The sequence below is a fragment of the Mustela lutreola genome, chromosome 4 (genome assembly GCF_030435805.1).
Source record: "Mustela lutreola isolate mMusLut2 chromosome 4, mMusLut2.pri, whole genome shotgun sequence".
Taxonomy (NCBI): Eukaryota; Metazoa; Chordata; class Mammalia; order Carnivora; family Mustelidae; genus Mustela; species Mustela lutreola.
Genome location: NC_081293.1, coordinates 107122396 through 107136548, shown reverse-complemented (window position 1 = coordinate 107136548; position 14153 = coordinate 107122396). Strand labels below are relative to the sequence as shown.

The following is a 14153-nucleotide window of genomic DNA, read 5'->3' as shown; positions in this document are numbered from 1 at the left end:
CTTCTACATTTCAGGGAACATAACATTTCCAGTCTGTCTTGTCATCTGAATTTCCATTTTTTGTTTTAGTCTTACTTTTACCGGAACACATGTTCATTGCTTATTATTATCCTTACCCTGTAATTTACCGGTCATCCTTGGGTGGGCTAAAATTTGTCTTCTAGTAATTTCCTTAAGATGATCATATGAGATAATGTAACCTGGGTTCTTACGTACTTAGAATTCTTTGCAGCATTTATATTTGAAAGGCAGCCCGGCTAGATATGAAATCCTTGACTTAGTATTTCCTCAAGTATTTTGTAGAAATAACTCCATTATCATTGGCCTTGGATGTGATTATGGAACAATCTGAGGCCATTCTGATATTTTCCTGCTTTTATCTGACCTGGTAATTTTGCCAAGTTGCTAGTGACTTGAAAATTCAATAAATTTAGTGGGATACATTTCACTGTAGATCATTCTAGAATAATTGTCCATGGCACAAGATAAGACCTTTCAATGTGTAGATTTCAGTTTTCTTGCCTGGAAACTTTTGATGGGTTCCAGCATTACCGATTTATTATCTTCCAGCCCTGGATTTTCTTCTTCAAGGACTCCAATTGCATGGATTTCTTTTCCCCATATTTTTTATCCATAACATTTCCCTAATTAAAAAAAAAAAAAAAAACCTTTTTCTTTATTTCTGTTTCTTTCAGTTGTGTTTCTTTTTTTTTTAAAGATTTTTTTTTTTTTTTTTTTTTTTTTTTTTTATCAGAGAGAGGGAGAGAGCGAGCACAGGCAGACAGAATGGCAGGCAGAGGCAGAGGGAGAAGCAGGCTCCCTGCTGAGCAAGGAGTCCGATGTGGGACTTGATCCCAGGACGCTGGGATCATGACCTGAGCCGAAGGCAGCTGCTTAACCAACTGAGCCACCCAGGCGTCCCACAGTTGTGTTTCTTATGTCAGTTTTTTATGTCCCGTACCACGTTTTGTGCAGCATTAATTTGACCAGTGTGTCTTCTAACTATATCTTGTTTGATGGCTACTCTCTCTCTTCTGTTTCTTTCAAGGTTCTCCCAGTTCCGATTTCCTATCTTCTTACTATCTTATCACTTCATCACACAATTGTAAGAGTTCTGCAGGGTGTGTTTTTCAATATGCGGAATTGCCTCATTAACTATTTTTCCATCGATGGCAAGTAATACATTCACTATTTTCATCTGCCTCATGTGACCTCGTCTTTTTGGGCACGTGTTTTTCATTTGTTGGTAATGGTGGGACTCAACCACCTTTATTCTTTGTAAGGATGTGCTGGATTTTGTTCTGGTTGTTATTCGTTCTGAATGAATCGGGTTTTCCTGCCCAGTCATTTGCCAGGGGGTCCCGTCAGTGGTGAGGGCCAGTTGACCTTAATGGCCACAAGGACCGAGTGCTTCCACTAGATACATGTGCTCCTCTTCTCTTTCCCTGGCAAAAGGGTCTGGGTGCAAGAGTGGTTTCTGACACCACCCACCTTAACATGCAGCTTGGCACCCACTTAACACATACTGTCCTATACCCTCAGGTCATGCCCCTAGACCTTCAGAGGTGCAGTTTTGATGGCATCTTCTACACTTGCAGGGGGCGGGGTTTCGCGGCTGACATCTCTCATCCGCGTTCCTGTGTGCTGCCTCCCTTTTTTTTTTTTTTTTTTTTTTTTTAAGATTCTGTGTATTTATTTGGCAGAGAAAGAGATCACAAGTCAGGCAGAGAGAGAGGGGGAAGCAGGCTCTCTGCCGAGCAAAGAGCCCGATGCTGCGGGGCTCCATCCCAGGACCCGAAATCATGACCTGAGCCGAAAGCAGTGGTTCAATCCACTGAGCCACCCAGGCGCCCTGCGTGCCACCTTCTTGACCTTGACTGTTTCCAATACTTCCAGGCATTTGTCAAAACTGGAATGGACGTTTTTCCCATCTCTTGTTGATTTGGGACTGGTGTTCAGGAGTGGAGTAGGAAAGGGTGAGGCACACAAGCCACATATTCCAATTTCTCATTCCGTCCACTTCTCCCAAGTAGCCTCACTCAGCCAGGTACGTGCAGAACGACTGGATGTTCCCTGGAATCTGCGGTTGTGGCTGTAAGGGCTCCAGAGCTGGGTTTACTCACAAGCCTGCCACAACAACTTTGTCATTACGAAGATGTGGGTAGGTGGATGGGGGTTTCATAGGACGCGTACATCATAGCCCCAGGCTCAATAGGATCCTGACCCAGTGTGACTTCTGGGCAGTAACTCAGATGGAATTTTTTTTTTTAAGATTTTCATTTATTTATTTGACAGAGATCACAAGTAGGCAGAGAGGCAAACAGAGAGAGAAGGGGAAGCAGGCTCCCCGCTGAGCAGAGGGCCCAACGCGGGGCTCAATCCAGGACCCTGAGATCATAACTTGAGCTGAAGGCAGAGGCTTTAATCCACTGAGCCACCCACGCACCCCACTCAGATGGAATCTTAATATTTGTGTGGGATACTTATGGGCTCTTTTGTAAGGCTCAAGGTGCTAGAAGAACAGAGGTCAATAGCTATCAATTCCAGTGCCCTTTTTGTTTTTTTTTAAAAGATTTTATTTATTTATTTGAGAGAGACAAGGAACATGAGCAAGGGGGTGGGGCGGGAAAGAGAGAGGGAGAATCAGGCCTCCTGCTGAGCAGGGAGCCCAACCTGGGGGGACCCTGAGATCATGACCTGAGCCGAAGGGAGATGCCTAACCGACGGAGCCCTCCAGGTCCCCAGGTCCAGTGTTTTTAAGTAGAAAAGATAAAGTTCATGAACATCGACAAGCTCTTTTCAAATACCTCCCATCCCCCAAGTAAGCTCTGTATTCATTGTTTTTTAGCTTTACAAGTGATCCAAGTGTCATTTTTTTTTTTTTCCTGTAACTTGGGTTAATCTGGGAGAAGAGATGTCACTTGTGGGATGTGCAGGTGTATATAGGATATGGTGCTTCCTCTTCCTAGCCTTCTACGTGCACTGGACACTAAAAAAAACAAGGACTAAAAAGCCTCAGAAAAATGGCCAAGCTGAGCGGCATGGGAGCTAACTTTCTAGCGTCTCTGGATCATGTTGGAGTCAGCTGATGTTTAGCTTTAAAATGCGATTCACCAAATTGATGGTCATTATAATCATCTCAGGCAGGAAAATGAATAAAAACAAAGACGTCAATCCGACCCCCCTTCTTTTTTTACTTAGTCACAGTTTCCCTAACAAATATTTCGCATTTACTACGTGGACAGCCTTTGCCAAGCAGAGGAGATGCAGGGGGGGGCCTTACCGTCCAGTGGGAAGGACAGATGGTCCACACTGGGGCCAGCACTATGAAGGGGAGGTCTGGGCAGGGGTGCCCTTGCAGGCTGTTGCAACAGGGACCAGAGAGCTGGTTCTGTCTCCAGTCAGCATCTTTGCCCGCCCCCTTGTCTTGTCTACACGGCTGCACATTTGCTGTGGCTTTCCCTCTCCCTCTTCATGGACTTTCTCTGTCTACACTGCATTCAGTCTTTTTAAAAAGCTTACACCTAATGGGTCCCCTCCCTATTTCCCTCTTCCCTTCTAAAACCCTTTTGCGGAATTCCCTTGTTCTTTGAGTAAATCTGCTGTCACCCGGGTATAGAAAATCCTTGCGGGATCTGGCCCCAGCTGACGCGCCACACCATCTCCCAACCCATGCGGTCCTTGGCCGCTCCAGAGCTGTGCCTCGGTGCTCCCGCCTCCAGGCCTTCCCTTGCTGCCTCTCTGCCTGGAGCCATCTTCCTTCAGATCCCTGACATTCTGGGGGACTCATTTCCTTACTTCATCCGCTCTCTGCTCTGACACTTCTCCCACAAACACCTTGCCCAGCTACCTGTTTGAGATAGCATCCCTACCCACGGAAGCTGTACTTCCTCATACTTGATGCCATACTGTGTATCTCCTTGTCCTGGTTTACATCAGGTGCACCCCCCGCCCCCACCTGGCCGTCAGAATGCAGAATGCTTCAGAACAGGACCTTTCTCTCTTCGGTTCATTCACGGACCACACGCCCAGTCACATGGCTTGCCCCTCTGGGCGGCCTCCTTGATGAAGCGAATAATGGATATGTGGGTCTAGAGTTCGGGAGCATGGGGTGAGGAGGCAGAGCCCAGGGCTGGGCTGAGAAGTCACAGTGAGGGAGACCGAGGAGAAATGGAGAAAGCCAGGAGTGGTATAAAAGGTACAGAAGGAGGAAAGAAGGAGAGAGCTGTCACTGGCACCAAACACAGCCAAGAAGTGAAGACGGATAACAATGGATAATGTCCCGTTGGGTTTGAGGAGTGGCTGTCGTGGGCGTTCTAGGTAAGGGCCATGTCAAGTGTGTGTTAGAGAAGCCGGAGAGCGGGAGTGGGAAGTGAGTGGTTGAAGAAGAGATATGGAGACTTCTTTTCTTTCTTTTTTAAAAAATATTTTCTTTATGAAAGAGAGAGAGAGAGAGAGAAAGAGCACGAGAGCAGGAGAGGGGGGAGGGGCAGAAGGAGAGGGACAAGCAGACTCTTTGATGGAGTCTGACTCGGGGCTTGATCTCACAACCCTGAGATCATGACCTCAGCTGAAACCAAGAGTCAGACACCAACTGAGCCACCCAGGTGGCTGGCCACAGGGAGAATTTCAACGGTCAGTTTTCACATATCTTGTAAAGCCATAATCTATGGTCAATTGAGATTTTCGATTGAAGACACACAGGAGTCCCAACTAAGTAGGGGAGGTTGTAGTCATGAATGAGTGACCTGTGTCCTTCCCATGGGTTCTGCTTAGGAAGGCGTCAGAGGGCAGCGATTGGGGCTGGGGGACAGTGGCTGTGTGAAGGACCTCCAGCCAGTGTGTCTCCTTTGTGAGTTTCACACGCCTCCTAAATCAGGACGCCAGCCAGCCATCCCGTTGAAATGGCCAGACGAGATGTTGCTCCTTGAAAGGGCTTGGTCGCGTGTAAGGACAACGTGAAAACGTGTATGCAGGAGCCCTACCCTGGAGCCCCTTCCTTCGTCCTTGGGTGCTGACGGGATTACTTCCTTGCAGATTCTTGAACAACGTTGGCTTCTTCTTCCCTCTGATAATGATGCTGACATGGATGGTGTCTGTGAGCAGCATGGTCCGAAAGCTGGTTTACGAGCGAGAGATCCAGATAGAAGAGGTAATCGGCCGAGCGCCTGCCTGGGGGACCAGCGGGGTCGGCGGGGGCTTTGGAGCCGAATCCTGTCCCATGACTGACCCCCATACTCTGTTTCACCTGCCCTCCCCTCTGTTGGGGCCCCTGTACACAGCCGGGAGGGGGCCCCGGGGAAGAGCGTTTCACATCGGAGCTGATGCTCTGCCAGGCTAACAGGTGTTTTCTGTGGGGATAGAAGGAAGCCCAAGGACAGGCAGGCCAGGTTCAAAGAAAGGAGCCAGCATCGCCCATTCAGCAAGTTTTAAACAACCCGGAAAGACGTAAGGGCAGACTCCCCACCTTGATTTAGGATTAAATCCCTTCATGACAGCCTTGATGTTCTTGTTTTACTACCGTTAAAACTTGAAACTATCACATCTGTGGTTAAGAAGGAACGTTCCTGAAAGTACCCAGTGAAGGCTGGCCTTTGTGGGGGATGGGCGCACGCACCCCCTTGCCTGCGTTATTAAGGTGAAGGAGCAGCGAGGTCAAGGTCTCGGTTCGCATTCAGTCTGACTGGGACGGGCACTGCTGTTTCCCACGTTGTTCACCTACTCAAAATGGAATTTTCCTGCATTTCTGTGTTTCCTCCTCACCCACCCAGCAAGGACCCTGGGCATGGGGACTGAGGACTGGGGGTCAGTCACGCTGACTTGGTCGCCTTTTACCAGGGAGCAGCCCCACCACCCTCCAAGATACTCCGAAGTTACAGATGGAAAATGAGCAGCTTAACAGAGACCTTCATCTCGTTATTACTTCAGGCTCAGTTGTTCTTGCAAAATGCCCTCTAACAGTCATGCAAGAGACCCCTCCCCAACCTGAACAGCTTAGGGTCCAGTATCCCCCTCCCTTCATTGTTCTGTTTGTCTTCCTTAAACCAAACCAACACCACTGAAATAAGGGAAAAAACAAAAAAAAAGATGGAAAACAACCAAAAACCAAACAAAGCGAAAAACTGAAAAAACAAAAAAAAAAGGAAAAAGAAGCAAAGCTGGCAAAGTCCGAGTGGATAAGGAGGCACAAGGCATGATGGCCATCGCTCGAACCTGGGAGCTGGGGGCTGGTCCTGCCCCTCTGCGGTGTGGGCTCATGGCCGTGACCTCCCTGGGGAGCGTACCCTACAAGGGGTGCTGGGCTCCAGGTTCTGCGCGGGGCTGATGGCCAGGCTGGCCCCAGCATGGGAATTTCTAGTGCCACCTGCCTCCCCTGACAAGATCTGTTCTTTCTCAAGGATCCCGGTGATAGGTGATAACCCTGCGTTTCCTTCTTTTGACAGTACACGAGAATGATGGGCGTGCATCCCACCGTCTTCTTCCTGGCCTGGTTCCTGGAGAACATGGCCGTGTTGGCCTTGAGCAGTGTTGCCCTGGCCGTCATTCTCAAAGCGAGCGGCATCTTTGCACACAGCAACGCCTGTATCATTTTCCTCTTTCTCCTGGATTTCGGGGTGTCGGTCGTCATGCTGAGTTACTTCCTGAGTGTGTTTTTCAGCCGAGCGAACACAGCTGCCCTCTGTACCAGCCTGGTGTACATGATCAGCTTTCTGCCCTACATAGTGCTTTTGGTTCTCCATAACCAACTCAGTGTTGTCGTGCAGACGTTTCTGGTAAGTTTCTTCTTTTTTTTAATTGCTGCGTCTACTCGACAAATCAGTCATGACTTTACTCCATCGGTCTGTCATTTCTAGATCTGGGTGGGCTCCCGGTTAGTTCCTTCTCTTTATTTGGTCCCTGGAGGCCAACCCTGCAGCCTCCGTGCACTGGCATTGTAGTGATTTTCCTGGAAGGGAGCCCATGACGAATTGGCACTTCCCACGTAACGGGGTCTCTCCTCTGGGGGCGTTTTGGAAATCGGCCACGCCCCAAAGGCAGCGTAGGACCTCTGTGTCTGTGTTTCACGGATGGAAAGACATAGATTTCCAAAGCTATTTTAGCAGCAAAAAATAAGTGTTTTTCTCAAAACATCAGGAATGACATCACACTGAGGGGAACCATCCCTCTGTTAGCGACGTCAGAATCATTCACCGTTTAAAGTGCGCCTGCCTGAATGGGTAGGATCATTCTGTTGGGTGTGTGACACGAAGTACACAGAAGAGACACACCCATTCCTTCTTGGGTGAGAAGTGCTCGGCGGGCGCTGGGAGCTCTGTCTATGGGGAAGGGACGCATGCATGACCGTGAGGACGGTCGGCTGCAGAGAGCCAGCCCCAGAGCTCTCCTCCCCACACAGGTCAGGCCAGGTTCCCCAAATGCAGTCTGACTGGAGACACTGAGGGAGAATTTGGGAGGTGCCCAGGAGGGCTAGGAGCTCAGGGCTCCTACAGGACCCTTGAAGGCCATGGGAGGTCACCTGTCCCACAAGGCACCATGACAGCTGATGGACCCTTGCTTGTAGGGACAGCGTCACTTCTTCTGCTCCCTTAGAGACTCAGGGAGAATACCTCTGTGAGAGCCCCATTATTTTTCTCCAGCATCTGTGAACCTCCGCCTTTCCTACTGGCCATGGATACGCATTCCGTTGAAGAAATGCCACCTTTACGTGTTTATTTATCTAAGATTTTATTTATTTATTTATTTACTTACTTATTTACCTGAGAGCGAGTAAGCGAGAGAGGGAGAGAGAGCACGAGAGCACAAGCAGGGAGGGGCAGCAGGCAGAGGGAGAAGCAGGCTTCTTGCTGAGCAGGGAGCCCAATGTGGGACTCGATCGCAGGACCCCAGGATCATGACCTGAGCCGGAGGCAGACGCTTCACCAACAGCCACGCGGGTGTCCCGAAATGCCACTTTTAATCAGAATTTATCCATTGATGGTGTTCACCCGTTCTAAATAGCGGAACCAGTAATTTTGGGTTAGTGTTTGTTAGCTGTTTCGAGAATCCTGAAAATGACTGGGACCCTTTACCCAACCCCACTCTCCGCTACTCCTTACATGGCCCGAATTTCAAATACTGCGGTGCCTTTACTTCAATGCCTTTGTTTAAACGTTCCAGCATACAATGTTTGAGTTCCTCTTCCCATGTTCAAACGTTTCCTTGCCAAAAAACACAAAAAACATAACAAAACAAAACAAAACAAAAACAAAAACAAAAACCCCTAACTCTGGTGTCTGATGTTTTTAAGTGTGAAATACGGTTCAGCAGGTTCTTTCGTGGATGTAGGACCTGCCCAGTGGAAACAAAGCAGCGCTTTCCTCCAGGGCGCTCTCTCTCTAGCGCAGAATCGCGGGGATGATCTGTAGGTCTGCCTGTGGCACGCTCCAGGCCATCCACTTAATAATGAAAAACAAGAAATCGCTGCGTTCCCTTCTCCACTGTTTCCTGTTACACGTTTCTGTATGCGCGGTGCTCGGGTCTCTGGCACTTTAGGGAATTCCCTTCCCCATTAAAAACTAGCTTGTTATCAGTGTACCAGAGTGGGCTGACGTTTGGCTCGGTCTCCCAGGGTCCAATGTCGAAATCACTGCCTGGTGTGATGCTTTGCCATCGCCGGGGGGCAGGGGTGCGCGTGCGGCTTCTGCGTTTGCATGTAGCGCCGTGGGTTTTCTGGGGTCTCAGGGCATTGCTAATGTGCTATTTCTCTCTCCGTTCCCTGTGGGCAGTGCCTGCTCTCCACCACGGCCTTTGGACAAGGAGTGTTTTTCGTCACCTTCCTAGAAGGGCAAGAAGCAGGTAAGGAAGGGGAGAAGCCTTGGTCAGAAGAGACCAGGGATTCAGGCTTCTAGGTGTTTCCAAGTGTCCTGTTACAAGGGCGGAGGACAAGGTCTTCATTCCAAAGCAGTATGTCTGGAACAAGGCGCTGGGGCTTGCCTCAGGGGGTGTGATTACCTCCCACAGCCCAGTGGCCCCAATAGATGCGTTTTGGTGAGACAAGAAACGAGGTAGAAGTAAAACAACACTAAAATAAAACAACAACAACAAAATGTTGGATATTTGAAAGTGGGTAAAGCCAATCCACCAGGTTTCCTTGAAATCACAGGAGACTGGGCAGGCTCCCAGCTCCTCTGAGGAGCCGTGATCCGTGGGAGGGCCTGCCTTTGTCTCTGGTGCGTTCAGCTCTGCTCTGAGTTTCCAGAATGCACGGACTTACTCACCCAGATCTGCCCCGAGAGAGGCTGTGAGGCTCTGACTCTGCCTTTCCCTTCCTTCCAGGGGTCCAGTGGAGTAACATGTACCAGCCTCCGGAACCGTCGGGCATGACATTCGGCTGGGTTTGCTGGATGATGGCCTTCGATTCAGGCCTTTATTTCTTATGTGGTTGGTACTTGAACAACTTGATTCCCGGTAAGAATTCTGTGTCATCAAAGTTGCCCCAAAGAAGCTAAAAACCGGTTTAAATCATGCGTTTACATCTAATCATCTCATCTGATAGAATTTAAATCTAATATGCATGGATATTAGAATGATAATTATCTAAATTTAAATGAGAACTCAGAGGGGGTTTCGTAGGATGTGTTTGAGAGGGAGCTGTGAAGGCTTGAGAAACAGGTGGGCTGCCCAGGTCCTGAAGGAACGGTAGAGGCCACGTGAGGATAGGACACAAGTGCCTGGAGGCTGACGGAGCGCCCCCTGTCCCGCCTCCCCTCCCCGGGCCACCAAGCGGCTCCCTGGGTGGGCTTCTGTCAATGAATAGGATCAGGGTTCTCTGGATCAGGGATGTGGGGAGTGAGGACAGGAGAGTCTGGGGGCATGTGTGTCCTTGGCCCCACAGGGACCAGGTTGGGCAGAAGTCAGAGACAGTGTGGAGCAGGAGTGGAGGGACCCTGCTCTCTGCCAGGGCAGGGGGCTAGAACCTGGTGGGAAATCAGGCTGAGGATGAGGGGCTGTGCTGGGGGCTGGGGTCAGGTGTCACCTCCAAACTCAGAGTGTCAGCGGTGTCAAGTGTGAGATTTCTTCCGTGGAACAGCAGGTGCATCCTGGAGGCCATGGGGAGCCAGGCCACCAATAGTAATGGTTTTCCCTGCCATGTTCGTGGGGAAGAAGGTACCCTTACCACACACCTGGGTCAGGATGAAAAGAGCAGAAACAGCTTTTAAAGTCTCTTTATTTATTTATTTTTTTAAATTAGTTATTTATTTGACAGGCAGAGATCACAAGTAAGCAGAGAGGCAGGCAGAGAGAGAGGAAGGGAAGCAGGCTCCCGTCACTGAGCAGAGAGCCTGATGCGGTACTCGATTCCAGGACCCTGGGATCATAACCTGAGCCAAAGGCAGAGGCTTTAACCCACTGAGCCACCCAGGTGCCCCAAAGTCTCTTTATTTTATATTTTTAGCAGTGGTATTTTGATGATAGTCTATGCCCTTGCTGAAATGACTTGTGATTTTGTCTCTAATTTCCAAAGCATCTGGATATTTGAAGTGAAGTCTAATCTTTAAAAGTTAAGAACTATGAGAGACAGAGATAGAGATAGACAGAGACACACACAGAGAGATTCTAATCATACACACATGGACTATGAAGGGATACAAAGACAAGCTGTTCTGACAGGTGTGACGTGGTACCTCATTGTGGTTTTCGTTTGCATTTCCTTGACGGTGAGTGATGTTGAACAACTTTTCATGTGTCTGTTGGCTATCTGATGTCTTTTTTGGAGAAATGTCTGTTCATGTCTTCTGCCCATATTTTAATTGGATTATTTGTTTTATTGGGTATTGAGTTTTATAACTTCTTTTTTAAAATATGATTTTATTTATTGGAGAGAGAGAGCAAGAGAGCATGACTGGGTGGGAGAGGCAGAGGGAGAGGAAGAAGCAGACTCCCCGGTGAGCAGAGAGCCCCATGTGGACTTGATCCCAGGACCCTGAGATCATGACCTGAGCTGAAGGCAGAGGCTTAACTGACTGAGCCACCCAGGTGCCCTGAAAACATATCTAAAAATAAAAAGACATGGAGTTGGCCAAAGATGACAATAGATTTGTCTTCCTTTTTTAAATCATGTCATTAAATTGCCCTGTATATAGCTTACATATCCTTAAGTGGCACTGTTTACATTACATTTCAATAATGTATATACTGTACAAATTACACTATTTATTTTTAACTCCCACCCAGTCTGACAATCATAACAAAAAATGAAATTACCAGAAAATACAGATGGGCTTTCAGATTCATAAGCGGGATTGCAATTTTGAGGAGCTCGCTGACCTAATGTGTTCTTTTTAAGACAAATATTTTGTAATGCTCCTTTACTCTCCTGAAATAGAATTCACAGATAATAAGGCCTGTTTACCTACCTGATTCAAGAAGTTAATGTACTGTCTTCTCTGTAATATAAAAGAGATAAAAAGAAAGTAATTTTAACAATGCCCAGGCATAACGTTATTACAAGAAGGAGGGAAGTACTCAGATGTTTTTCTTACTTCTGAGGAGTAAGTTTGGATTTAAGGGAAGGAAAAAGACCTAACCGCATTTGGTACTGGAAGCAAGAAATATATATGACAGAGTTAATGGTATAAAAACTCTTATAAAAACTAACGTTGAGGTCATTCAGAGCAACCAGAATTATTTCTATACGTCAAGAAATGTGGGAGTAATTTTAATTAGTGTAGGAATAATGTGGGATGAAACAGAGCCAAGGGAAGTGGATAAAATAATGACATTTTTGTAAATAATCTGGGTCTTATTTGAAAGTGTGGGGTCAGGTAACTTTTCATGATAAGACATGGGTCGGGGCACCTGGGTGACTCAGTCTGTTAAGCATCTGACTTTTGATTTCGGCTCTGGTCTTGATCTCAGGATCATGGGATTGAGCCCCGTGTCAGGCTCCACGCTCAGCACGGAATCTCCTTCTCCCTCTCTCTTCGCTCCTCCCCACCAATCACATACTCATATACTCCCTCTCTAAAAAATAAAATCTTAAAAAACGAAAGAAAACAAAAAAACATGGGGCAGGTAATGATGAAGCATAACCAAGGATACATCCCCTGTCTCATAATTCACCCATGCCAGTGCCTACATTTCGTCCCTAGTGTTTTGAAGGCTCTGGCGATCATATCCTTGGGCAGACGGCAGGACGGAGGGTGGATCGGGCCAGGGAACAGTAACATGATTCAGATTTCAGAGAGCCACGGGGTAGATACTTGGTGACAGCATCAGAGTAAGATCGAACATAATGGGAGGCTTCCCTAGTAATCATTTCAGTGTGTGATTTTACAAAGTAGATGTTTTATTATTTTGCCATACAGCTTAAAAAATATGGAGAATGATGTGAACATGACATTGCTTTTAAAAAAAAAACCCTTTATTAATAAAATGTAGTGCACGTCACAAAACTCTGCTGATTTTGACAATACTTGGTTCTAAGTTTGTTAAAAGCCATCTCAGATGTTTTGTCCTGAATTTGCGTGTCACAAGCCACATGAGCTGCTATGGACGTGCGGCCTTGAGTTTTCAAAAACGTCCAACTGGCATTGCACCCCCGATGTGGTTTTCTGAAATTCTGATGCTTCTGTACCAGACTATAATTTTTCAGTGGTTTGTAAGGTGGTTGCTTTTCTGGAAAATTCAGCGTGTATTAGAACTAGCCACGAGCTTTGGGTTCAGAGGTCCTAGGCTCGACTTGCTAGAAGGGGCTTCTCTTTTTCATTTTTTTTTTCTTTTAAGTGATTTATTTATTTATTTATTTGACAGAGAGAGAGGGAGAGAGAGAGAGAGCATGAGCATGGGGCAGAGGCAGAGGGAGAAGCAGACTCCCTGCTGAGCAGGGAGCCCAAAGTGGACTTGACCCTAGAAACCTGGCATCATGACCTGAGCCGAAGGCAGGTGCTTAACCCACTGAGCCCCCCAGGTACCCATAGAAGGGGCTTTTCACTTGCATGGCTGTGTGGGAGGAGCCTCACGAAAGGCAGGTCAAGGGCAATTGTTTGTTGAGCTGGATTGTTCAGGCCTTTGAAGGACACCCACCACCCCAGATGCCAACACCCTAAAGGCCACTTGTGCTACCCTTCCCCCCATTTATCAACCTTCCTTTTCATTTTTTGTATATCTGAGAATCTGACAACTTGGAGCCTCAGGGACTCCGGAGGGACTGTCCCCCAAGGGGTAGCAATTCCTAGAGATAGTAAAGGATTTGCTTGTGAGCTCCCTTTTCATCTGCAAAGCCAGCAATCCATAGCTACAGCCTGCCACCCCCTCTATAGGTTCTCCTGTCCCCTGCCCTCATGGCCCCAGGGCCAGGGACCCAGTAACTGGGACAGCTCCTGTGCCCCAGAGCCTGCTGACCCTGCTTCAGCTGCTCCTTCCCCAGAAAGTACAGTAAAGGGTCTAGCCTTCACTGCCCTCTCCCTGCGCCTCTTGACGGACCTGGTGCTTCCCTGAGTGCCCCCTACCCCGGTGCCCTCTCCTCCTGGGACCTGAATAGCAAACCATCCTTTCAAAGGCTGGTTTCCTGATTTCTCGGACTCCCCATACCTGAATAATAATAAAACCTACAACTGAAAACACCTGTTCGCTCTGCCAGCCCAAAGTCCCCCCTCCCTCCCACATTTCCAGAACCCCTCTATGAGGTCTCAGCAAGCTGAGAGTCACTGTTTGCAAGTCTGCAGTGGGCAGCAAGGCCTCCCCAGCCGGGGCTGGGTAGCAACAGTTTTGCTGTTGCTCTCTGTGTCCTTCTGTCTGTCCTGTCCGTGGAGTGATGGGGTGGGTCCAGACCCCTGCATGTCTCACCCTGGTGTCTGAGTGGGAGGCCTGGCCTCCTGGCCCGCCAGGTTCAAGGTCAGGTGCCGATCTCCGTGCCTGTGCAGAGCTCCCCGGCTGACATCGGGTCCTCTGCAAGTCTTTTCGTTTCATAAACTCTTCTTTATGTGCTTCCAATTAAATTTGATTTCACTCGATCTGTCTAGTTTCATTGACTTCTGCTTTTATCACTGTCAGGTTTTGGGGGGCAATGCTAATGAGTTTCCTGCCCCGTGCGAGCCAGCAGGCAGCTTCCCTGGGTGGAGAAGAGCTCTGGAGAAGCGCAGGGCCTTTGCATATATTAATGTGCCCGGCTA

At 48.2% G+C, this 14153-nt stretch overlaps 1 protein-coding gene across 1 annotated transcript in view; it reads left to right on the top strand.

Annotated features, from left to right (window-relative positions):
- The window catches only part of ABCA13 (ATP binding cassette subfamily A member 13), a 320534-nt gene that overhangs the window by 136751 nt on the left and 169630 nt on the right, over nt 1–14153 (top strand). The window contains exons 33-36 of the mRNA XM_059172525.1: nt 5038–5152; nt 6444–6773; nt 8766–8835; nt 9316–9447. Of these exons, the coding sequence (XP_059028508.1) occupies nt 5038–5152; nt 6444–6773; nt 8766–8835; nt 9316–9447 (647 nt within the window). The remainder of the gene's footprint in view (nt 1–5037; nt 5153–6443; nt 6774–8765; nt 8836–9315; nt 9448–14153) is intronic.